At 40.0% G+C, this 24762-nt stretch overlaps 4 protein-coding genes across 9 annotated transcripts in view; 3 read left to right on the top strand and 1 right to left on the bottom strand.

Annotated features, from left to right (window-relative positions):
* Positions 1 to 2: 2 nt before the first annotated feature.
* On the bottom strand, positions 3 to 15945 carry LOC103378135 (BICD family-like cargo adapter 1). Of its 2 annotated transcripts, none has more exons than XM_008309230.3 (10): positions 15820 to 15945; positions 10257 to 10472; positions 5127 to 5246; positions 4377 to 4523; positions 3609 to 3791; positions 2728 to 2883; positions 2061 to 2138; positions 1530 to 1642; positions 1271 to 1391; positions 3 to 855 (listed from the first exon to the last, which is right to left on the bottom strand). In XM_008309230.3, exons 1-10 carry the CDS (start codon positions 15835 to 15837, stop codon positions 610 to 612), a joined length of 1398 nt encoding a protein of 465 aa, XP_008307452.1. In that variant the 5' UTR covers positions 15838 to 15945; the 3' UTR covers positions 3 to 609. The 2 variants fall into 2 exon arrangements, with proteins under 2 accessions (XP_008307452.1, XP_008307450.1); XM_008309228.3 differs by lacking the exon at positions 15820 to 15945 and adding an exon at positions 12429 to 12680.
* On the top strand, positions 15936 to 18787 carry LOC103378134 (protein FAM98B). 3 transcript variants are annotated; one of them, XM_025055352.1, is made up of 9 exons: positions 15936 to 16072; positions 16612 to 16693; positions 16786 to 16892; positions 16992 to 17117; positions 17247 to 17521; positions 17610 to 17690; positions 17772 to 17888; positions 18120 to 18266; positions 18353 to 18787. In XM_025055352.1, the coding sequence occupies exons 4-9, from the start codon at positions 17051 to 17053 to the stop codon at positions 18509 to 18511; spliced, it is 846 nt and encodes a 281-aa protein (XP_024911120.1). In that variant the 5' UTR covers positions 15936 to 16072; positions 16612 to 16693; positions 16786 to 16892; positions 16992 to 17050; the 3' UTR covers positions 18512 to 18787. The 3 variants fall into 3 exon arrangements, with proteins under 3 accessions (XP_024911120.1, XP_008307449.1, XP_024911119.1); XM_008309227.3 differs by lacking the exon at positions 16612 to 16693; XM_025055351.1 differs by lacking the exons at positions 15936 to 16072; positions 16612 to 16693 and adding an exon at positions 16192 to 16236.
* A 341-nt stretch (positions 18788 to 19128) lies between these two features.
* On the top strand, positions 19129 to 21145 carry chchd2 (coiled-coil-helix-coiled-coil-helix domain containing 2). The gene is made up of 4 exons (XM_008309226.3): positions 19129 to 19302; positions 19956 to 20205; positions 20341 to 20518; positions 20747 to 21145. Exons 1-4 carry the CDS (start codon positions 19253 to 19255, stop codon positions 20755 to 20757), a joined length of 489 nt encoding a protein of 162 aa, XP_008307448.1. The 5' UTR covers positions 19129 to 19252; the 3' UTR covers positions 20758 to 21145.
* A 143-nt stretch (positions 21146 to 21288) lies between these two features.
* The window catches only part of LOC103378132 (phosphorylase b kinase gamma catalytic chain, skeletal muscle/heart isoform), a 4875-nt gene continuing 1401 nt past the window's right edge, over positions 21289 to 24762 (top strand). Inside the window, exons 1-7 of one of the 3 annotated variants that reach the window (XM_008309224.3) lie at positions 21289 to 21573; positions 22097 to 22214; positions 23025 to 23203; positions 23469 to 23523; positions 23613 to 23678; positions 23762 to 23925; positions 24645 to 24735. In XM_008309224.3, the coding sequence (XP_008307446.1) occupies positions 22132 to 22214; positions 23025 to 23203; positions 23469 to 23523; positions 23613 to 23678; positions 23762 to 23925; positions 24645 to 24735 (638 nt within the window). In that variant the 5' untranslated portion in view covers positions 21289 to 21573; positions 22097 to 22131. Of the gene's footprint in view, positions 21574 to 22084; positions 22215 to 22236; positions 23204 to 23468; positions 23524 to 23612; positions 23679 to 23761; positions 23926 to 24644; positions 24736 to 24762 lie in introns of those variants that run through there. The other 2 variants (XM_008309222.3, XM_025055350.1) reach the window with 2 other exon arrangements.

The following is a 24762-nucleotide window of genomic DNA, read 5'->3' as shown; positions in this document are numbered from 1 at the left end:
AATATCTTCTCAAAAGAATCTTTACTCTTTTATGAAATTATGTGGTAGTCAGTCAGGGGACAAAGCACAGTTTCTTGTCCAGTGAAATCACAGCATATACATGTACAGTAGATGCGTCTGCTTTACACAGAAACATAATTTAACATGTCATCTGGTACAAAACATTTTTTAGGGTCATAGAAGCATCAAAACAACAAGATGTTAATACAAAATAAATGTTCTTGATCATAGTTTTAGTTGTTTAAGGACTTGGAAGTGAACACTGATCTTAATTCCCAGATAGCACTTTGTAATAATCCAAACTCTATCTTCTTCTACATCTACAGTTATATTTACATCATGTAGTATCACAAGAAAATACATTCACAGCAGTACAAAATAAGGCACAGTATTTACAGACTGAGCTCGTGAAAATTAGAGTGCTATCGTCGTCTTTCCAAAGGCTCAGCCTCTCAGTAGAAAGTTTGAAAGGTTGTTGTCCAGTGTGGCTCTGTTGTTCCATATTTAATGTAGTGTTTCTGTGGCTTTTGTGCACCTAGTTTAAAGTTTGTGGACATCGATTGGTTATGTTCCTCTGTCCTTGTTGACCCTTTCATAACTCATTGTCCATTATTTTCCATACTGTACTCCTTTCCCTCGTCTTAACCAGTCCTTCCAGAGTGGCTGTGTTTTGTCCTGGTTGGAGTCCGACCGCCAAATTGACGGTGAGGTGGAGGAGGAGTGGTTGGACCAAGGGGACGTTGTCCTGCTGGGTCTGCGGAAAAAGGACATGCCGTTGGAGGTGGGCTTCTTCTGAGGCTGCTCCGACTGCTGCTGGGTTATGAGCTGCTGGTTGATGATGATCTGGATGTCATCCTGAGGAAAGGAAGGAAGTGGAGAAAAAATAAGCAAGTTGTCTAAGTTTCAAAGATTATGTATGTATTCAAATTGAAATTTGGCAAAAGTCTGTGGTGTTCAACAAAATCAATACAATTATTTGCCCAGTGAATCAGAGCTTTGTTATGTATTAGTTTTTTATGATTGTCATGAAAATGCATGTTGTTGATCCACTTGGCAAAATCCCTCAGCAGCTGAAGGACTAGATGGAGAGGAGACATCTGTTATTCTTATCATTTAAGCCCAACAACGGGGCTGATACACACTGTAAATGACGATTTGTCCCTGAACCACACATCTGCTGCCTGTTATCTTCAGTCACAGCATGTGTTTTGATCTGTGCCACAGCTCATCACAGCGTTCACTAAATGTGCAGCCAGTATAACAGACATACCTGCCATGCCTCCAGCTCCTGTGACAGCTCCAGTTTACGTTGAATGGCTTCTAGTAACTGGTTGTTCAGAGACATCATATCATTTTTACTTCTCACCAACTCCACCTCCATCAGGTTTTTCCTGTGAAGAGTCACAGAACAGTTAAATATCAGAGAGTCGGTCTTTTTAAAACTGACTTTTATTATAGGTCAGGATTCAAGAAGAAAAAAAAATCAAGCAGTTTTGAACTTTGAAATTAAACAAGAGGCAGCATCTTACTTGGCTATGGCTTCATCTCGGTCTCTGATGGCCTGCTGGACCACTTCACCTTGTTCTTCAACTTCCTGCAGTCTCTGCCTCAGCTGTGTGTTTTCCTGCTGTAGCTGTGTGTTCTGGAGGTGCAGGAGAAGGAGGGAAACATGAGAGGCATAAAGGTTTTTAATATTCAATTTACCTGATTCATTTCTTGTGAACAACAAAACATGTAGAAAAGGGTAGCAACATTTTTTTGGTTTTTTATCAGGTTTATTTGTGGTTAAAAATGTTTAATTAGAGTCATGGTAATTCACGATTATTTAAATAATTTAATTAATTTAATTTAATCAAATAAAAAAAATTGACAGTCATTACACTAAAAGCAAATGTATTTGTGATTCTGATTAGACTGACACATTAATTACACAATGGTCTTTTGATAATTTACTTCAGACACAGTAATAAGGTCAGAGTCAGTGAAACCAATTCTAAGATAATGTGTGGCCACAGGTGCAGCTCTTCCCTGAGTGAAGTGTTTGTTCCACACTCAGTTACCTGATCTCTCAGCTCCTGCACTGCGCTCTTATTCCCACCCTGATCACCCGACCTGTCGACAAAAGCCAGATTCAGCTCCTGGAACAGAAGCATTAACAAAGAGATCAGTGTCTTTGTCCGGGGCCTATTTGTACCTGGCTCCGAGGGAGGAAGAGGTCTGATGCGAATATTTAGTTACAGTAATAAATCCATGTTACGAGTCTGACGGATCCACGAAAAGCTGTGAGACACGGCCCGACAGCTGCACATGTTCACCGTCACACATAACACAAATTCAAGTGCGTGAGTGAATCTCGCCATGACTGGCATTTTCTGTTTAAACAGGTTTGGAAGTTCTTAGATGCCTGTTTGCAAGCCTACAGTACCACTATACACCGCTAGAGGGCGAATCAAGCAGCAGTAATTAGATAAGATGTGAGGAAATTTAATTTGTTTAAATCAGGAATCTCAGAGTTTAGGATATGGTGCATATACTGGATGTAGAACAGGCGCCAACATGGCCGCCTTAATTATTCACATTCAACTTCTAAAATTACTTTCTCCTTGCACAGGCAAAGTAAAACAATCTTGGGTGTAATATCTGCTTCTCAGATTTCACAAAACACCCCCACGCCTGCACAGTCTCTTCTCCTGCTCCACCTATTCATGCTGTGTGGCTCTCACTCACCTCAGGGCTGGGTCCTTGCACCAGTTTCTGGGCCACGCTCTTCAGCCTCTGCAAAGTCACCTGAACGTTGTCCTGTTGGTCCAGAGAATCTGAACTGATTGGGTTCAGAGTCAGTGGCAGCAGCAGCTGAAGGATGGACTGAATTTCTTGTGTTATCTGAGAAAGAAATCACAGGGGAAACGTGTGGGTTGAGGTGATTATAGAATTTATAAATGCTTAACTTTGTTATTTTACTATGGAACTTATTTTGTTATTTAATCATTATTTAATTTTGGCAATCAAGCTTTATATTTGTTTCTCCAATTTAATTTTCTTAATAAATAAACCAAGTCAAATTCCTTGTATGTTCCTTATGTTCTGAACACAACAATGTATACAGTATATTCAACACTTGTATCCACAAAAATGTATACATACATAGTGATACTAGGAAAACAATGAAGTATTTTTGATTATATATGTGAAGAGGGACTAGACAGCACTGTGCAGATGGGCTGAAAAGACACAAGTCTCTTCACTGATGCCACGACAACAGGAAACGTGGACAATGAGTCACGAGTGCAACAACACATCACATTTTCCAGATGAACCAAAACAATAACCGCAGATGAGTGTTCAGTTTGAAAACTCAGATTGTGTTATTAAATCAAACACAGACCAGACCAGACCCCCCCCCACACACACACACAAACACACCCACAGGGAACAAGGTGTTCTGTCAAACTGACTCTCACTGCAGACACAGTGAGCAGTCTACTGCCAGTCTACAGCTCTGTGTACATTAGGATGTTAACCTTTAGTTTCACCAGTATTTTATATTGTGTGCTGATGGTGTGTAATAAAAATAGTAATAATCCATGCTTTCTGAGCTCTGAGCCCACCTGGTCTTTGTCGACTCCCAGTCCTGCGGTCTCCAGACTGCTCTCCAGCTCAGACAACAGAGAGGCGTCTCCTTGGCTCCTGGCTTCCTGAAGCGACACCTCCTCCTGGAGCTCCTCCACCTGAACCTGCAGCTGCTGTGAGCGACTGCGTGTCATCTCCACCTCCTGCCACGCCTGTGTTAGCTAAAGACAACAGAGGACCACACACGTATGACAATACAGTAGACACAGGTAGAATCACAACTTAGTGTTTGTCTGACTAGATGAAATGGATGGATGTTTAATGTTCACTCAGCCACAAAAACTTCATTCAAGACACATCCATGTATGATGGACATCTGGACCGACCAATCAGATCTATCAATGTCTGTTTTTTAAAAGACTGTAACAGTAATTTGTTTTGCAAAAGAGTGATAACTGTGGGACAAATAAAGGACTTGTCTCTTTTTCTGACAGTTAACTGAAAGGAAATGACTTACCCCTAAAGAATGATGCCATTACCATTGACTTCACCTCAACCAAAAGAAAATAAAAGACAGCAATGTGTTGATACTCCTGAATCCTGAAATTCCAGATTCCAGCCCCGAGTCCCGCATGAAACTTAACACATGCAAATGAAATTCCTTCTTTTGAGTGACACGACTGTAACATGTAAATGATAAGATAAAAAAATCACACCACCACAGCTTGGGAGAGTAACTCCTGTTGTCCTAACCCTCAGTCAGTGCTGACCTGCCTGTGTTTTCTCACTGTGCTGTGAGTGAATACCTGCTGACTCTGCTCCTGGTTGAGTTGTTCCTGCAGAGCCAGACGAGTGTTCAAAGAAGCCAAACTGGCCCTCAGCTCAGTGTTCTCTTGACACACACTCTTCAAACGCTCCTCCAACATCTGCTCTTTTTGGGTCAGACGCAGCACCTGGATGATACACACACAAGTTATAAGGATGATATTTTTCTCTGCAAGGAAAACTCCAACTTATCCCTGAAATGTTCACTCATTTATTAGCTAATATTAATGTATTAGTTGAGTGAGGTCTAAAACATGGAAGCAAAAAGATCATTGGTTCAATTCCCAATTGTAACTGATGGAGTCTGCATATATACACATGAATATACTGTAGATATATAGTTATATTATATATATAGACACCTTTACTATGATTGGACCTCTCTGTTTAGATGCCCCACCTTCTAGCAAACAAATTAGCAAACTCTGATTGGACATTGTCCTTACCTGATTTTTTTCTTCTCCTTTCTATTAGTCAATCAAAATCAATGTCAGTCATTTTGTCTAGGAAAAGAAACTTGTTGACTAAGTCTTAGGCCAGCAAGTAAACCTTCAACCAACCCAGCCAATCAGAGTGAAGAGAAGACAGTGGTGGATACACACAGTCTTCAGTTCACACAGAAGGGAAAGAACACGGTGTTACACTGTTTTCTTTTTAAATGGTCACACCTCAGATTAGCTCCCAATTAGATAGAGTATTTATTTGTTAAAATGTTGAAGTACAATCTTCACCTGCTCCTTCATGGCACTGATCAGTTCCTCGTCCTGAGGCCTGCTCTGGTTTCCCTTCTGTTGGAGCTCCTGTTTCAGAGCTTGCAGTTCAGTGGACATGGCCTTCTCCACCTCCATTGCCTAACACAACACACAAAAGAAGCAAATGTGCACAGACATTTAGTTTTTTTTTGCTCATACCTTCCTGCATACACTAACATAAGGAGAGGATCAGAGAAACATTTGGTGCAGAAACCAATGCAGAGGAGACACATGCCTCACTCCAAAACCTGCCCTGAGGCACGAGCTTTCAGAGAAATGAGAACTAAATCCTGGAGCTGAGAATAAACAAAACATCCAAACATCTAGATCCCAATGAGAGGTAACACAATATGATACCTGCTGGAGGAGACTGGGATAAGTTAACAGAGTTCTCTGTCTGTTGGCCCTGCAGCATCTGAGTGTGATCAACTCCTACTGTACTGAATGTGTGTTCGTGTCACGCAGTTGACACAGTTAAATCATGCAGTAGCTCTGCAGTTAAATCAGAGTGGGGTCCAAAGATAAAATCTGGGTGGAACAAAATTTGGAAGACTTAAGTATTTCCTTTTTTTCTTTGATTTTCTTCCTAGGAATCTAAGATCCAGACGGGGAAGAACATAAACTACAGGAAGTTTGGTGTCGCATTTGGTTACCCAGTAGAACATTTAGCTCACTTGCTACGTCTCTAACAGCAAAATACATGGTGATAGCGTTTCTGTTGTGTATTGTTGCAGTTGAAATAAAAACAATGACATCAGCACGTGGGCATATTTATCCTTCTATTTGAACATGTAAATGAACAATACAATGTACAGTTTGACTGTAGTACTTCATTAAATACACAATACGCCACTATGATTTAAACAGCAGCCAAAATGTTATGTGGTTCACAGCGAATTCTTGGCATCACCTTGGACCCTTTGTTTCTGTTGCTCGGCAGACTGTGTGTGTGTGTGTGTGTCAGTGTGGGTAGGGTGTACGGGGGCTGGGGGGTCCTGTCAGGTCTAATCATAACCACAAAATGCCTGATGAAAGAGTGGCTTCTGCAGCAGATGGAGTGGAGGGCGTCATCGNGAGGAGGGACTAGGGGGGTCAAACATTAAGGGAACAGCTTGTGTTTACTAGAGTTTACAGGAGGAAGTGATGGACGCGTGACAAGCAAAATTACTGAGACGTCTGTGAGCGTGTGTCTGAGTGTAAGGCATGCACCGATGGACAAATACAAAACATGGCATGCAGACAGAGTATGAGGAGGAGGTGGAAGTGGAGGGGCAGGGAAAGGGGGGGTGGGCTTAAACATGCATGTTTTTGCAGATGGGTTGTCATTACACTGCACAGTCACTGGTCTCTTCTACAATAGCGACCAGCCACCCACTGAGAACCACCAAAACATTGGCTGTGCGAGGATGCTCACACACATGACACCCCTCTCACCCGGGCCCCCACCACCCCAGGCCTCAGGCCTCTATCAGTTGAAACAGAGAGGCATTGAACAGCTGACTACCCCAGCTACAGCCCAAGGCCCCCAGGGAGAAGACAGAAAAGATGGGCTTTCCCATGGGACGATGGGATGTTTGGGTATGAAGAGCAACTTCAAAAGAGCAAATGAAAGATTTATATCTCTGTGCCATCTACCCTGGCTAAGCTTATTGTCTAGGAGAAGGGTGGGTGACGCTGCTGGAGGGAGCAGAGGTCAGGAGGAGGGGGCTTCGCTCAAGTTTGGCGTCTCCTTTTACAATAACGGAAATCCACCCAGAGAGATCTGTCACAGTTTTCCAATAACACAGTGATTCATGGGCAGGGGGAGTATTTGGTGGGTGGGAAACTGAACCTGATACAGTTTTTCCCCCAGCCTAACCTTGTACTGTACATAAACCACAGGAATCAAATACTTGTAGCCACAACTGGATGATGTTTCCACTTCAATTATTTAAAGATTTAAATGCAGGTAGATTACACTTTGAGTAGAAAGTGAGTTTTACTCATTTAATACTTTGAAATTGATAACAACTAATCATGATTAATTGTGATAAATCATTATTCCTCAGTATGATAAATATCACTTTGTTTCTGCTGGAACAGAAGAACAAAATACAGCTGATAGAAGTCTGTGTTTCACACCCATTTTTATTTGTGATTAATCCAAATTATTGCATTATTAATATGGAAAAATGTCACAAAAATATGCAAATGTATAATTCAAAACTTCATCGAGTTGGTGGATTCAAGTCAGTATGTTGCTTTGTAGAATGTGTTAAGAATTACTTTCAAAACTTCCTATTAAGCTCTAGGTGCTCCAGTGAAATTAAAACTTTTCTTTACACTGTGTGTAAATAGCACATGTATTGGCTGTGTATTAGAGCAATGATAAAGAAGTGGAAGGTGGGATTACTGGGTACACAGTGCACATCAATCTGTGTAAATATATAAAGTGTTCAAAAATGATCTGATCAATACTGCAAATGATTTTACCCTAGTTATGTGTTTAATTCTTTCAAATCCCATTCTCACCTACACATAACCAAAGTAGAGTTCATACCTACAGTAATGCACCGGCTCCAGACTAATGTGGTTGTGAAAAAAAGTCAATATTCTGTCTTTTCCCCAAAATTGCTCTCAGTTTCATAAATTCTCTGATTACTGGCAGATGAATTCCAATACTTTGGGAATCTCACAAACGTTATCTTCAGATTACTCCCAGTAAAGTCCACTCCTTAAGCTGGAAAAGCTCCAATTTTGCTTGGAGATTTAATGGGAAAACTCAACAACAACCACTCCTGTCACATTATTATTGCTTCTGCTCCACTTAAAAAAAACATATATTCAGAAATAGTTTTGGTATTTCTCTCCTTTCGGAGTCAAAGGACAAGTGGTTCCATGTTTTTTAGAGTCTCAGATTAATGAAAACTCCTGAAACTACCTTTATGAATGTTTTCCTTGGCTCCTTATAAAAACAATAAACAAACTGAGGTTTATCAGCATGCTGAGCTGGTCTTGGTTAGAAAAACACTCCCTTTTGCAGCCTGGCACTACTCCTTTGGTACGTGTTTCGTCCACTTCTATAAACATTGATAACATCAAGAAGTTTTTGAACAAGAGTGAAACTAAAAGTTGACTGTTTTATTTTTCTTGCTTGAGTTCAAATAATTCCATATCCTTTAGGTTTTTCCATGTTATTTATTTAAGTTATTTAGGTTTTGTTGATGGAACTACTTTGGAAAAGGTGATATTGATGATGAGAGCCTACACAGACGCACGTATTTAAGGAACTTCAGGTGTTTTCCAGTGAATGTGTAACATGATACACAGGAACACACCCCTGCATCATTTTACACTCCCTGATAGTTTGACACTTTTTCCTCTTGTGGTGTGAACTACTGTTAAAACCCCCAGCATGTGATGTTCTGGTTCAGAGGCTCCAGGAGACAGACTGACAGGTTATCAAACCTCTAACGTCAGTGTGTCACTTTGTTACTTTTGATGAACTCAATGGATTCTTTCTGTCTCAGGTTTCTGTGCTGTGAAACCATCAACCTCTTTCAGATTCCACTCAGACTCTGGTTACACTCTCACAATAACAGGCTGTGTGAAACCGTGCAGCTTCTGCGTCATTACATCTGAAGATCCATGAGTTTTCAAAGAAGAACTCCATTTAGATGCACATTGGCCAAGGTGTAACAGAAACAGCTGAGCTAAAAGCTAAGCCATAGCAAGACTCAGACAACAGACAAGTTGAAACCTAAGATGCTACAGCTACCTTTGATTTCAGCAAATAAATCTTAAAACTCAGCCTACAGACAGGCCATGACGTATACATCCTTATGGTGTGACATAGAAACTCATTACTGTGGACACTGTTTTAACAAACACAGGTTCTCGTAGACAAACTTCACACACCACAGCAGACAGCAGAGAACAGGCAGCAGAACCATTCAGTACTTCTGCGACTACTTCACCTGGTTCTTGGCTGTTTCCAGAACAATCCATTTCAGATTTTAAACACTGACTTCACTTTACTTTCCTTTTTCGTTAGCACAAAATCAGTAGCTCAGCCTGGAGCAGAAACGGCTCCCTGTGGGCCCTGTGCTCTTTTTATTATTAACTTCAATGACGATCACATCAAAACAGCACAGGCAAGTTCACCACGGAACGACAAAAAAGTTGTAATAATAACAATAATAATAATGATGTTCCGTAAAGCCATCTTGAATTTCTCTGGCTGGAAAAATACTCACGGTCGACCAGCTGCATGGACTAATCTGCTGTGCAGTGTCAGCTGATAAGAAGCTGTAAAAATATCAGACCACTTTGATTTTCCTGTCAGTGTGGCAGCGTTTCCTTGGGATCATAAACACAGGACTTCTAAACCCATTACATCATGGAAGTACGTCTGTTAAAAGATAACCTCACGGTTCTGAGGGGGAAAAAAACTGGATCCGGGTTAATGTTTTCATGAAAGGCAGCAGCGGGTTATATAATAATGACTTGTTTAAATAATGTAGAGAATTAAATGACGTTAAGTTTGCTGCCAAAGAAGAAGAAAATGAGAATAAATGAATTAGATTTAAATAATTGATTAAAAAATATTTTTCCGCTTTTGTAAGTCAGTATCCGTAACAGTATCCAAAGGGCCTGTCTGTTAACCTTGTTTTCTTCATGACTAAACTTCCTTGTGTCCTAGATGTAACATCAACTTGTGGTATCAACTTCCAATTATCCTTCATACATTCCTGCATCCTTCTCCACATTCACCAGATTCTTAGCCTTAAGTCCACAACTCAGATACAGTTCCACAGCTCCTGACAATCAGACAAAACCTTTTTTTTTGTCTCTCTATTCGTTGGCTACAAACAGAATGAGACAGTGTCCTTGCTCCTCAGACTGATACCAGAGAGTTTCACTGTGCAGCCTCGATGGCAGTGCATTGAGCCTGAGGGAGGCCAGCAGCTTTAACTCCACAGGGGATTGTTTCACCCAGGCTCAGTTACCTGTCACCGCTGGAGCCTCCTATAGTTCACCGTTACGTCATGTGGTGCAGATACAATCACATCTGATACAAAGACTTAGTTATAACGCTGAAAGGTCTAAAAGTCTCCGTGTTCCACTCACCGTGTTCAGCTCCTCCCTCAGTCTCTGAGCGTACTCGCCCTGCTCCAGCTGGGCTCGACTCTTGTCCCTCTCTGCTTCGCTCAGTGCCTGGGTGAGCCGCTCCACCTGGGCGCCCAGCTCCCTCACATCCCTCTCCAGGTCTCCCACCTGACTCTCCCACTGGGACTGGCAGCCCTCCAGCTTCAGTCGCAGCTCATGCCTACCCTGCTCCAGCTCCTGCCAAATACAATTAATGAATACGAAAAGATAAGTTAGGATTAATGTCAGTTTGACAAACTATAAATACAGCTCATTCACCAACAGTCTGACTCAACTGCTTTGAAAATATTCACCAAGGCGTCTGTGATGCTTCTTAAGTCCTGGAAAGTATATAGCAGAATATGCTAATGATGTCAGCCCAACACATTTAATTGTACAGAAAGTCTGATTTTATATTTTAAAACATGAGTCTATATTTTCTTCAAATGAGCAGTAAAACATAATGAGCTTTTGGATTAGGAATGAAAAATAAATAATTTATCTTAATACAAAGAAAATAATCTTGCATGGACAGTGATGCTCAGTGAATGCTCATGTCTGCTCCTCTCCTGCAGACTCAGTCAAATGACTTCCTGACACATCACTGTACATTTTCACCTCCCTGTAATTCAAACATTGTCACGCCTCATAAGCCTCAACACCTGAGCCAAGCATCTGCATTCACCTTGACAGATGCAACAAAGCCATTATAGAATAGAATAGTCTTTATTCTCATTGTACAGCAGGGGTACAACAAAACTGAGGCCTGTCAACAGTTATTCAGCCATCCCTAACATCAGGGGGCAGCAGCAGGACTCCTCTGATGATCTACTGTATATGCACTATGCAGATGTTCAGTGGATGTAAGTATTCATCACTGAGGCAAAGTCATCCCTGGCTGAAGCGCTTCTATTATCACAAGTGTGTACCACTTTTTTAAAATAAACCCCGTAAAAAGCGGTGACCAGGTCAATACTTAATGTATTTTATAAAGTAAATATTTATAATATACCATATTTTCTATTTGTTTCAACCAGTAAGTCCGCAGAAGCTACATTATACCACATTGTGTCATTTAAAATGAATACAGAATATACATTTAACCCTTATGATGTCCTACCAAGTGCAATACACAATTTGTCCATTGGGGTTAAAACATTATCTGACGTTTTCACGATTATTTCAAGTACTTTTCATTAAATGTCCGTCATTTCTGTGTTAAACTTCTTAAATTTAATGTCAATAGAACATGTTTCTTGTTAAAACTAAGAATGCAACAGTCAGTCAAGTGTCCAGTGGTTTATCCATTAAAAAGAAAATCAATACTCAACAGTTGATAATCAGTCCAAACAAGAATGATTGAACGACGAAGAACAGTAAAAGCAGAACAACACAGGAAGAAGAAACAAGAAAAAAAAGTTTGCAGCTATAGATTATGTCTTAAACAGCAGTGAAAACAAATCATTTACCCAATTATTAGGAATTCTCAATAGCTGGCTACAGTTGACTGACCGTGAGTAAGACCTTATAATAACTAACATGTGGATCCACATTTGAAACGTCGAGATTTTTGGTTTCTTTTCTGAGGTGAGTTTATGAAAAAGATGTTCATTAATGAATAAAAGGATTAGCACTTAATTTTTTTTTAGTTCCCCTCAAAAGTAGAAAAAGTGGTTTATAATATGGCAAACGACTAATCAAAATATCAAAGAGCTTAGCATTGCACAACAAAAAAAATTCCAAAAAAAAAAAAAAAACGACTGAAAACTTAGTGGATTATTTGACAATAAAGCAATCCTCAATAACTGCGCATGGAGGACGTAAGTTTGGTTTCAGTGTTTGTCCTAACAATAGTCCTACTAGATTAAAAAAACCCAACGTACCCTTTACAATTGTAAGTTTATCGATAAATGACAAGTTTGGACGGTGAAAATATAAATTCCCACCTTTGCAAATTAAACACGTCATGTTTTTTAGGTCCAAAGCTAAAATCCAGAAGATCAAACACTTGCTTGAACTTTCGCCCATTCCTTTCAAACAAAAGCAGCTACGAAAACCGCATATTTCGCAGCGTATCGCCGGTATTTTACACTTTTATCCTAACTTGTCGGAAACAAAATATAATAAATATGTCAAAGCCCAGACAGATGTTACCTCCAGCTTGTCAACGTACTGCTCGTGGATCTTATCGCTCTGCTCTTTTAGCTGCTGGTTTTCCAGAAGCAGAGCGTTTCCCAGCTCCGCTGCCAAAATAACTTCTTCCTCCTTTTGTTTCAGAGCCACCAGGAGTTCACTGGGCTCCTGATAATCTGTTATTTCCTCTGCTCCGTAGTCAAAGTAGAAGTCCTCCTCCTCCTCCAGCTCCATCTTCTTAGCCTTAAAGCTCCACTCCTCAAGTCGATCCATCGCAGGTGTCGGTCCGATGTCTGTTTGTTTCTCTTTGTTTGTTTGGTAGTGTTTTCCTTCAGGCTGGAATGTCAGATTCTGGATGAAAGGCTGACACACGCGTGTGGAGAAGGTGTGCGGCCATAACACCTGTCTGACGCTGCTCCTCCTGCTGCTCCTCTGTGAGTGTGTGCTGGTTTGACTGAAGCGGCCACAGTGAAAGTGGGTTGATCCTTCTGTCAGCAGCAGCAGACGATGATGATGGTGGTGGTAATGGGATAATGGCTTTGTCTAGTTAGTTTCAGTCACCTGAGCAACTGACTCCGCCCTCAACTGTCAACCAGCAGAATGACAGATGACTATCCTGCTGACTCACTGGGAGAACGTGACAGAGGGGAACACCTGGGTGATGTCATCTGTCCATTGACACTGCAGGTCACTTAGATCCACAGGTACATTTGAGGCTACCACAACTACAACAAATTTTTGAAATTCACAAACAAAAACGTCCTCAATCATTACTTTCTGGCTGTAAACTGTATGTATGTACGACAAAAAGATGACCTTTCATCTACAGGGAGGTTCTGGAACATTTTCTGGATTTTTAGTTCACATACAGGTGATGATTAGGTTGAACCAGTTTCTTCACTCTCCTGAAGTATTAACTGTTCATTCTGTTTCATTTTTTCATTACAAAACACTACCTCCTTAAAGGATTTAGCAACATCTGGTGGTGAATTAGAGTGAGAGGAAATCTTTAACGAAATATAAAAAAAAGGCCAATCAACATATTATATATATTATATATTTTTAAAATTTATAATAATTTAAAAATGATTAGTGCTTTAATTGTACAGAAAAATTCAAATATGAAAAAACATTCATATTTTATGTAAATAAGCTAATCATCTACTATAACTGACTTAGCAATTTTAGTCTTTTAAAGTCTCTTTTATTTATTTCCCTGAGAAGATACACCTATGCTGTACAACTGTTGTGTGACAGAAATCTGTGACTAAAGTGTTGTTGTTGGTTAGTGTCCTGTGTGCATGAAAACCCACTCTGGGAACACACCACCGTGCAGTCTTCCTGTTATTGTTCATGTTACTGTGAGAGGTACATTTTGTATCACTTCCGCTTCTAGGTTCATATACAGATACGTGCATTATGTCTTGTTTAGGGTGGAGGAACCATCAGTTTTTCTTTGTCGTATTCATACGAGCCATCAGAAAACTACACAATGGAAGATCCAGTGTACAACATGAGACAACACACATTAAATATGATTTTGTCTATGAGCCTTGGTTTGAATGACTCAGCAGCTCCAGATATGTCAGTTTCCTGGTGGAAATAGTTGCATCGAAACATTTGAGTGAAGTTCCAATGCGGTTTATTTTAAGTCTAAAATCTGCCTGGTGAAGCCATCTTTTTTCTGCACATGTAAGCCTGAAAATATGGAACCTTAATGCCATCCACACTAAATATGAATTATTTAAATCATAATAACTAAAAATTAAGTTAAATGAAATAAAATAAATTTGAATAAAATTGGGTAATTACAAGATTAATCTTGGCTGTGTGTCATTCCTTCTTCGTACAGCAACTGTTCAACAAGTCCACTGCTTGACTGGTCTGGCCCCCCTGCCAGAGAACAAAGGTCAACCCCCTGAAGGTTTCACTGGGCGGGGTGCAGTGTTGGAAGAATAAAAGAACATAGCATCCTGACGCATGGCAAGGCTTTTGTGATGCGAGAGGACCCCGCTTCTGGTGCATATGGCAGCAGGAGTCAAGCAAACACAGTAGCACTGTACATGGAGGCTTAGGCACGCCTCGCTGCCGTTGTCTTTATTGTTCCCAGTTTATAGGCTGCCAGTGACTTGTGTGACTTGTGCCTCAAGTGTGATGAAGTGACTCACTAACCACCTGCAGTGAAGTTATCATGTGGTCAAACATTGCCCACAGAAGACGGGAACCTCTTTTTAGACGCATGGTTCACAGGAAGGGTGTTTTACAAGACAACCCATTTATTTAACAACTGGGCAAACCCTAACAAAATGTACACATCAAACCTCTTTCTCTACTTATTACAATAGAAAGAAAATGTTTATCTTCCACAGAGTCAGATTACACAGGCCTGTTTCCTAAAGTGATGGTGACACTAATTTCGAGGTTTGCTGCTGTGTGAGCCAGGACTCGGCAGGTGTGCTGCACAAGCAAATCCAAGAAACCATACAGGCTTGGTCAATGCTTTAAATCACTGCTCCCTGACAATATGAATTGTATTTATACTGCTGTCTTTTGAACCTAAACTGCTCCACTGGAGCAAACACTTGTTGTCCTGCCTGCATCAGCAAAACTAGTGCTGGTGTTCGCAGAGCTGAGTGTGAGAAAAATGTAATAAGTGATTACAATAAAGACAAGCACGGCCCATGCACAGTGAGTGATGATGATATTAGAAAGTAAATCAAGGATCTTGGCTTCAGATGTTTGACTTTGCCGAGCAAGTCTTTCCTTGAACTCATCTAAAACTACAGAACCCAAGACCATGTACCATTGATACATGATTAAAAATCTGTAACCAAAAATAGAAAAATGGTGCTCTTACATGTATGGAGTAAGTGAAAGGACTACAATAACACGCTAACGTTCTTAATATCACGGATGCTGCCACTTTCATCTTTAATTAGATTAAAAATAACACACCGACAGACGGAGTGACAAAAGCAATAGGTAGTATAATAATATGAAGAGGGAAAAGAAATCACAATGTATCCCACCAAAAGCTTTTGACTTTGTGCGTATTACATTATCTTTTTTTACAGTGACTTTACACCTTGCATCTCTAGCGGCCTCTAGTGGGCATTTTGGTTAAATACACAACATTCTGTACTTTGTTTCTACTGTTCAAATTTGGTCAATGTACGACATTACGGTCAAAATCTACATAAATAATATTGTTTGATTTTTAATTGCTTAACAAATAATTTTATCAACAACTTTATCTGATGATGACAGTGCTCGACAATTATATCAATGATATAAGTTAGTTATGAGTCATTGTATTAAATAACAGTGACTGTTTTGAAAATAAAAGCTTTATTTTATTATTCATTTATATACAGAAGTTATTTATGAGCTTTTAAATATTAAAATACTATACCTTTAAAACAGTCCACATTCTCTCCGCCCTCAGTGGAAAAGCACAGCCCAAACATGGCGACGCTCCGTGAGAACGCGCAGTCTGAGTGATAGTGCATAGGAGTGTGTCGGTTGCGCGTTAAAAACGCACCCAAACAAAGTTCCACCACAGATTCACGTGCCGAGTGGGGTACTAGGTGTTAATGTGTGTTGGTAGTTGTTACCTAGAGAATGGAAAGGAACGCAGTAACAGTTGCCGCCATTAAATCTTTAGGGTAAGTATTATTACTGCCTTGGTTTCGTTTACTTGGATTACCAAAACACCTGCAGTGAATTGTCTACTGATTTGAAGCTGAGGCTAAGCTATGTCGTTTTAGTTTACGTTAGTTCCAATTGACCTTTTACGGATCCCCGAGAGGGACACGCAGGAAAAAGAAATGTATGTATGTGTGAGGGCGCATGATCATAAAACGCTGTTTTAGGTAACTTCTGCTGCCGTTACGTACCAAGACTATCCTAGAATTTTACAAATGAATGAAACGGAGTGTCATAAAGTGCAAACTTAACTACTATTTGTTTATTTTAATAACAATATATGCATACACAAGTCTTTAAACACACTTGTATATTCAACAAACTGTATACAAAAAAGGAAAAATGTAGCTTTTATGACCCCCATAATATTCTCAATTTCCTAAACATTTTTTTAATAATTCAATCCGAATTCAATCCAAAACCAATTCAACCAATTCTAGTTAACATTTTAATGTCTCTGATGTATTTCCTGTGTCTCTGAAATATTTATTTTTTCCAGAAGAGGGAGAAGGAAGATAACATTTTGTCAATGAAGTAAAACTCAATTGTGTAAAGAAAGCAAAAATACTAATTAACTTTAGGTTTGTTAAAGAACATTTACTATGTTTGTTTTCCTAATGTGAGGGTTGGAAATCTCACCTGGTCTCACCTGGTCATTGTACTTTCTACTCAGGTACCCGTGTGGCCCTTGTTTGCATCAATGTGGTTGTGAGGAGCTCCCCTGTCCACTGCTCAACTGGCTGAGTGCAGAGCTGAGGAAGAGATGTCCACAACTACAAGGTGAGAGACATTTTTGGAGATTAAAGATCAGAATAAAGTGATTGAGAGTTTTTTTGTTTGTTTTCTCACTGACAAAAAAGTGTATATGCCTCTTAACAGAGTCTGTGGGATCAAGTAAAGTGATACTAGTGGGAGAGCTGAGAAGTTTATTGTCGAATATGTTCTCCCCTCTCACTGAGCTGACCTCAGGGGTGCTGGAGCCATCTGTCCTCAACAAAGTCATTGGTGAGACATAGGTAGAGTTTAGCAAATTGTGCTATGCATTAAATGTATGTCATTCAATTGTTATGGATATGCATTTGAAATGTGCAATAAAGAGGTGTTTGATCCTTTGAATATTTTATGTTTCTTTAGAATTCCTTGTGTCAGAATTACAAGCCGCTCGCATCATTAACTATCTGGAGATGTATCCTGAGGAGAAGACGATGGAAGAGAAATCTGAAAAACAGAAAAGAGTGAAAGAAGAAGGTTTAAGTCATGAACTCACTGAGCTTTGTGGTGAAGGTATTGATGGTGCCGGTGTTTTGGATGAAGAGAGAAGAAGGGGTGAGATGCAGGCTGAGTGGATATTATTATTGCGTGCCCTTGACATGAATGCATCCTCTCAGTTTGCAGATGTGTTGAGTGAGGTAAGCCTGGGAAAAACTATAGGATTCTGTATGACATTATTACACTTCTGCGACTTAAGTCCTTAATTATATGTGTATTAAAACACAGGTGGAGTCAAGGCTGGCACGTCTACCTTCACGATGCATGATGGACCCTCTTCTTGACAAAAGCCTCACCTCAGAGCAGTGGGTAAGAAAACTAATCCATTCACCAAACATTATTTTTTCAGCATGACCCTAGAAAATCTCATTCCTCCTCTTTTGTTTTCAGGTGAATCTGAAAAAGATCAGTGACCATTTGCTGAAGGACTATCAGTGTCGGTGGCAAATGATGGTTAAACGCTTCCAGGTTACATTGGAGTCATTTGCATGGGGAGAAAAACAAAAAGTATGTATGATATCATTTTTTTAAACAAGTAACATTTTAGTCATTTAACCTTTACAATAAAAACCCCGCTAGTGTGAATTGATATTGTTTGAATATTTAATATCTGCTCAGACACCTGGAAGACCACTTTCCAGTGATAATTTTATAACACCATTCTATAAACGGCTTGCTAGGATTCAGGATGAAGTAAAATATTTTAGTTCAATCAAACTTGTTTGTTTTTTCTTTCAGGAGCGCAGAAAAGTGCTGGCCTCAGTGCCTCCTCTCTCCTCCCTCACTAGCTCCTCCACAGTGTCTTTGGCCCATCTGCTTGCTGCCAGACAAGATCAGTCCTTCATTGAGTCAATCAAGGCTGGACCAAGCACTTCTGTCTACAAGGTATAGCCCCAGACATGGCAGAACAGAACAAAGGAAAAATAATCTAATGCAGAATACATATTGTAAGTTTTCTTTGATTTCACTAGGCACGCATGGGCAGTGTTCCTGACAGAGGTGGACGACCAGGAGAAATTGAGCCACCAATGCCGGTTTGGGAGGAGAGAAGAGCAAAGGGTTACAGATCAGGAAGTGGGCACCATCAGCGGCGTACATTTTCAAGTAGGAAGAAAGGCAAAAAGGAGTAGCATGTCAACTAACCCTTGGCTTTAGTTAAAGAATATACTGTAATTGTGTGCATTCAAGGGTTAGAAATCACAGCATCATATTTAATTTTATATTTGATAATGTACAATTGTAACTTTTTTGTTGTAATTAAAAGACACGCCTGTCTCTGTGCTGTGTTTCAAAATGATTTACTTCACTTTCGAGTATGTGAGTGAATATTACAAGCTTTACGTTTGGATGGAAAATAAAAATTGAGCATTTTATTTTTCTGACTTTAATAAAAAATAAATGTTTAAGGCTGAAAGGTGTGTTTATTCAAAAATAGATTTGATAAAAACAAGTAATGTATTGTGAATTTTATGATATGTAATTACTATGTCGAATCACCTTTTTGTCATATTGCTGTACACTAATGTGTAATCTCGGGAAACAAAAGTTAATACGTAATAAACAATCACCCTTCATCATTATTGAGATTAAAAACAGGGCGTCGAAGGTAGAAATTTACAATCGATTATCATTTAAAAGAATCATGTCAACGGCTAAGGGAACAATATTTAGAATAGTATGTCATTTTACAAACGTCGGAGTGATTAAATGTTCACGTAAGGTTCCGTCATACAGGAAGTTACCCGATGACATATCATGTAACGCACAGGAAGTTCCGGATAATCTAAAGGTCGATTAAACTAGTGGCGACGCAGCACGTTTCGTTCGGCATTTATTTGTACCACTTGAATACGTTCCATATTTATTAAAAAATGCCAAGAGGAAGCAGAAGCCGCACATCAAGAATGGCCCCTCCAGCCAGGTAACATTGTTTTAAGGATATCTGTTGGTGAAACGTTGCGGCGTAGTGAGTTAGCCTCCATGCTAATGACCGTAGTTATGTGACAGCAGCCTGACTGCTTTAATAGGAAGTAAACAGAACTGAAATTGTTTAGTGATATTAATATATGTATTACTTACGTTGAGCCGAGTGCTAATGATCCAGATTTGGTGAAGGTCACCGTATGAACACGACATTTATTGTTTTTATATTTAAAACGATTTTCAATGACACCAGTTTATTGTGTTAGTTATACCCCCCCCACCACCAACACCAGTTTATTGTGTTAGTTATACCCTCCCCCCCACTACATTTATACATTGGATAAAAGCGTCTGCTAAATGTAATTCAATATAAAATTAAACATTGCCGACCGCCCACTATACAACGTCGCAGCCTGGTATCTTTAAAAAAACTTGATCTTGTTGATCAGAGTCCTTGGGTGACCTCTTGTGCCAGCAGTAAACGGTTTACATTTTGGATCATAAACAGATTTTAACCCATCATTTTAAATCAAATTCAAACTCCTGAATTACAGTAATTCTGTTGCAAGATGCTCATGCTTTAGTCAAAACTGATTTTTGTTGAACGCTCTCATGTGTGGACTCTAATAATCATGTTCTTGTTAACATTAGGGCACCACCTCCACCTATGGCCAGGGCTGCACCCCCACCTTCCCATGCACCAGTTCCAATGCAGGCCCCTCAATCAGCTGTGGGTGCTCCTGCTGCAGCACCCAGACAGCCAGGTATGTTTGCCCAGATGGCAACTACGGCTGCTGGTGTGGCTGTGGGCTCTGCGGTTGGACACACGATAGGTCATGCCATGACTGGAGGCTTTAGTGGAGGCAACTCTGAGCCTGCCCGACCTGATGTCACATACCAGGTAAATAAACAGGTTTTACACTAATTAGATAATTAGAATTAGAATTTGAAGTATGTGACTGTAAAAAAAGGCTTATGATTTTGTTACATAAACTTTTACTCAAGCACATTTTGTTTTCACATTTTACATGTTCAGGAACCCCAGCAGCAGCAGCAGCAGCCTCAGTACATGTACCAGCAGCAGGCTCCTCAGCAGCAGCAGCAAGTCTGCTCCTATGAAATGAAGCAGTTCCTGGAATGTGCCCAAAACCAGAGTGATCTTAAACTTTGTGAAGGCTTCAGCGAAGTACTGAAACAGTGCAGATTTGCTAATGGTGAGTGTGACATTGCATATATTTAAATTGTTAGCCTTGACAAATATATGTTTTAGGTTTATCCTTATTAAATCTCACATTCCTTGACTGAGCATTTTAATGAATAGACATGTGAATAACTATTAAATTACAAATCTGATCTACATCTACTGGCTAGTCTATTACTCCAGTGTTTATTGTCTTATGAACAGTATTAAAACTTAACTGGACTCTTTTGTTTCCTAACAGGTCTGCCATGAGTAGAGGGAAAAAACTTCATCATTCAATAAACAGCACTCACAAAGATCTCCAATAAAACACCATACTAGATACTGAATTTGTGATGTGCAAGAAATCTCCATTGCTGCTTTGAGTTGTGTTTAATTTCTCAGGAAATGCCAGCAGAAATCATTATCATGGTGGTAAAAAAATGTTTATGTCTAAGTGTGGTGCACTGCTTTCGAACTCTGATTGATTTGTCATTTCTTGTGTAGTTTTACCTGACATTTCCTCCTGTATCTAATTATAAAATAAACTGCATTGCAAATAGATGTTAAAGACTTGTCAAATACTTGGCTCGACTTGTGCATCGAAGTCTGCAGTTTCATTGTAACATGCCTAAAGTTATTAAAACACTTGGACCATTAATGGATTGTGGTGTCTCCTCATTTTTACTCTGTCTGTCTGGGCAGTATAAAGCACTACTGGAACCTCGAAGAAACATTTCTATTTTTACTCTCTGGGTCTTTAATTAGAGAACAGGAAGAACACATGCAGCACCTGCCCTGTCACTCCAGCCTCACTCACTGCAAAGCCGTGTAATAGTGAAGAGAAGCGCTGGGACTTTAATGTAATGCAATGAGGGGCAGATCTTAAAGTTTTAAGGGACACGCGTTCATCAGAGAAGCTGCCACTTATTTTTGGTGTCTGACATTAAAGGTTCACCCTGCGGAAAGGAGAGCGACGACGGCGAAAGCTACGTTTATTAGACTAAGCTCTTCCGTTCATCCGCTGACAGCCCATGAGTGCAGAGCCGGTGCCGGCCGGTGATGGGTAACTGAGCAGGGGCTGACACGGTGAGTGATTTGGTACGATTTTTAACAGAACGTTGTTGTGTTAAAATAGGAGTCGAACAGGGGCGTAGGTGGGTAAACAAACCGGTAGGTTATTGTCGTGTACAATGTGATCAATCTGAACGATGGCAGATCTAAAATGTATAAACAACTCACCGGAAATGGATGTTATCGCAGTCCTCGTTAATCCAAATATGTATGTCTAACAAAAAAACCCCAAACAAACCTAACCTTTAATTATCACAAAAACACGAAAGACATTATTAAAGTTGTCTACCCTGGGCTACAGTAATGCCCAACAATATGTCAGCCTCCATCGAAAAGACACTCCTGATGTAAATACGTCGAAGTAAACAGTAAACAGATACTATTTTGTGAGTTTACAGTCAAATAACAAGAGTCAAATTATTACATATCACCTCTGCCAAAAAAAACCCCAAAACAAAACAAAAAAACAGTTATACCATGCGCATTAACACTAAAAAAAACAACAACAACCCACCACTGTTAACAGCTAAATCTTCAGGAGGATAGCAGTTCTGTGAAACCACATCACTCATCATGGCCAAAGAGGAGGAGATCCCTGATTGGGTGGGAGCACAGGAGTTCTACATGAAGTATGAGCCCAAGGAGATTTTAGGAAGGTATGTGCTAACATCACACATCATGTCTACAACATACCATTCAATATTTTATCTCCATTAACTTGGAACTAGTTGAAGGATTCTGGTGTTATGATGATACATTGAGCCACATGGTGTAGTGTTTGACTTCCTGTTCAGCATAATGACATCTGTGTGGAGTTTGCACAGGTTTACATTGTGTACTGCAGCCTTTCGTTACTATCTAGAAACGTGTCCCAGCAATGAGCTGGTGACCTTTCCAGGGTGTTCCCTGTCTTTGGCTCCAAGTCAGCTGGATTAGCTTCAGTCTTGATCTCAAACCTTAACAGGATAAATGGTGGTGTACTCACAGGTAATTACTGTTGTTGTTTTGATTTGGTAATTTTTTCTAATTTCACAGGACATACAGCATAACAACAGATATTTTACTTATTTGAAATATTACTTTTATTCTCCTTTGAATTCTCTGTAAGTTTCCCACAGGCCCCTGAGAAAATGCTCTGCCAAATTCTGCTCATTGTCATTCCCCACGTTTCTCAGACGGTGGTGCTGTTACGTCATTGCACTGTGTTAAAGGGACCCCTGCTCTATAACTGCAACATGCCTTTGTCATAAAGGGTTCAGTGTTGAGAAGGGCCTGGGTCTGACTTGTTATGTAATTTCAGTCACTTTTCCACATTCAGGTCACGAGACATGAACTGACTGAGGTCAGTCATGCTGATCTGATATTGTTGCTCAATGCTCAATGAGAAGGATGAGGACAGAAATTGGGCCAAAGGAATGTGGACCTCTGCAGATGAGAAGGCAAATAAGTGTCTGTCTCGTCTTCAGGGGAGTCAGCAGTGTGGTGCGCCGCTGCATCGACAAACAGACGTCGCAAGAATATGCAGTGAAAATTATTGACATCACCCCCTCGGACAAAACGACCCCTCAGGAGATCGAGGAGATCAGAGCGGCAACAGTGAAGGAGATTGACATCCTGAAGAAAGTCTGCGGACAGGACAACATCAGTGAGCACCATCCTCACAGTGATGTTAATACTGACTGTGCCTCCACATTTAAACACTATATTATTAACAGAAATGATCAAATAAGTCATTATTGCCCTCACTAAGAAAAAAGTTGTTTTTGACCCTTGCTCCACTGACCTGCTGTTGAGGTCAGTTGTAGAGTGTTGTCATTTGCCTTTACTTTAGTGATGTTATCTGCTGGGTCAGGACTTTTGGCTTGTTCCTTTTCTTCTGAATGTTTTAAAAATACTTCTCTCTTCTGCAGTCCAGCTTAAAGACTGCTTCGAGTCCAAAGCCTTCTTCTTCTTGGTTTTTGACCTGTAAGTGTCACACCTCGAGTTTTAAGTGGTTTTTAGATAAGTTTTGCTTTTGAACTCCACCAGTTTAAACTGTACTTTTTTCTGCCCAGGATGAAGAAGGGAGAACTCTTCGACTACCTCACAGAGAAAGTTACCCTGAGTGAAAAGGAAACCAGGTCAGCATCGAGGTTCATTTGTTGACTATGACAAAAATACATGTCAGTGATTGTTTGAAGAGTTTGGCGTGTGTTGGTTTTAGGAAGATCATGCGTGCTCTGCTGGAAGTGGTGAAAGTTCTTCATGCTCAGAACATAGTCCACCGGGACCTGAAGCCAGAGAACATTCTTCTAGATGATGACACGAACATCAAACTGACCGACTTTGGCTTTGCAGTGCAAATGCACCAAGAACAGAAGCTGAAGGGTCAGTGAAAACATATTTTGTTCTTGTTTGACATTGTTTAAGGTGTTTTCTTTAAGACTTATGTAATATTTTGCCCCTCCCCCTCTCCCTACGGTCACTGTACAGTAAACAACCAGCTGCTGGTGGTCAGTGGAGAATCTGTGGCTCTTACAAAGGTTAAGATGGAACAGGACACCTAAAGGATTTACTTACTGTTAGTATCACTTAGAGCACACTGACCTTTACAGACAGGCTTCTCAGAATCCAGCAAAACATTTGCAGAAGGAACTGACAGACACCAGAAGATCTAAAATTCCTCCTGGAAATTATCTTACATCTATAGAACAGCTTATTCTGCTTCAGTTGTCAGCAAAACAGTTAACTGTTCAAATACTATGTCTGAAAAAATAGTTGCCACCATTTTGGCAAACGTTTGTAGGGTTTGCTCATTTGATGAAATCTGATCTGATTTGAAAAAAAAAAAAAAAGAATTTAAGTGTTTTTTTTTTCTTTTCAGGTTACATGTTAATATACATGGTTATCTCCTAGTAATAACCTAAAGCAACAAGACTGGAACAAAGATCAGGTTAAACTCTCTTGCCTTGCTGTGCCTTCTCCCCTGAAAAAACTCAATGTCACGCCCTCTCTTTGGAAACCACTGGCCCAATGCCATATATCCAAATATCAATTTGGCATTTAAAGAGACTGAAAGCTTCTCTTTACTCTTGTCTGTGATGCAGAGATTTGTGGGACACCAGGCTACCTGGCTCCTGAGATCATCGAGTGCTCCATGGATGCTAAACATGAAGGATACGGAACTGCTGTGGACATGTAAGTCCTCCAACAGAGGGACACTCA

This window comes from Cynoglossus semilaevis, chromosome 4, assembly GCF_000523025.1.
Source record: "Cynoglossus semilaevis isolate Cse_v1.0 chromosome 4, Cse_v1.0, whole genome shotgun sequence".
Taxonomy (NCBI): domain Eukaryota; kingdom Metazoa; phylum Chordata; class Actinopteri; order Pleuronectiformes; family Cynoglossidae; genus Cynoglossus; species Cynoglossus semilaevis.
The sequence above is the reverse complement of the archived record's forward strand: the minus strand, read 5'-3'. Positions and strand labels throughout refer to the sequence as shown.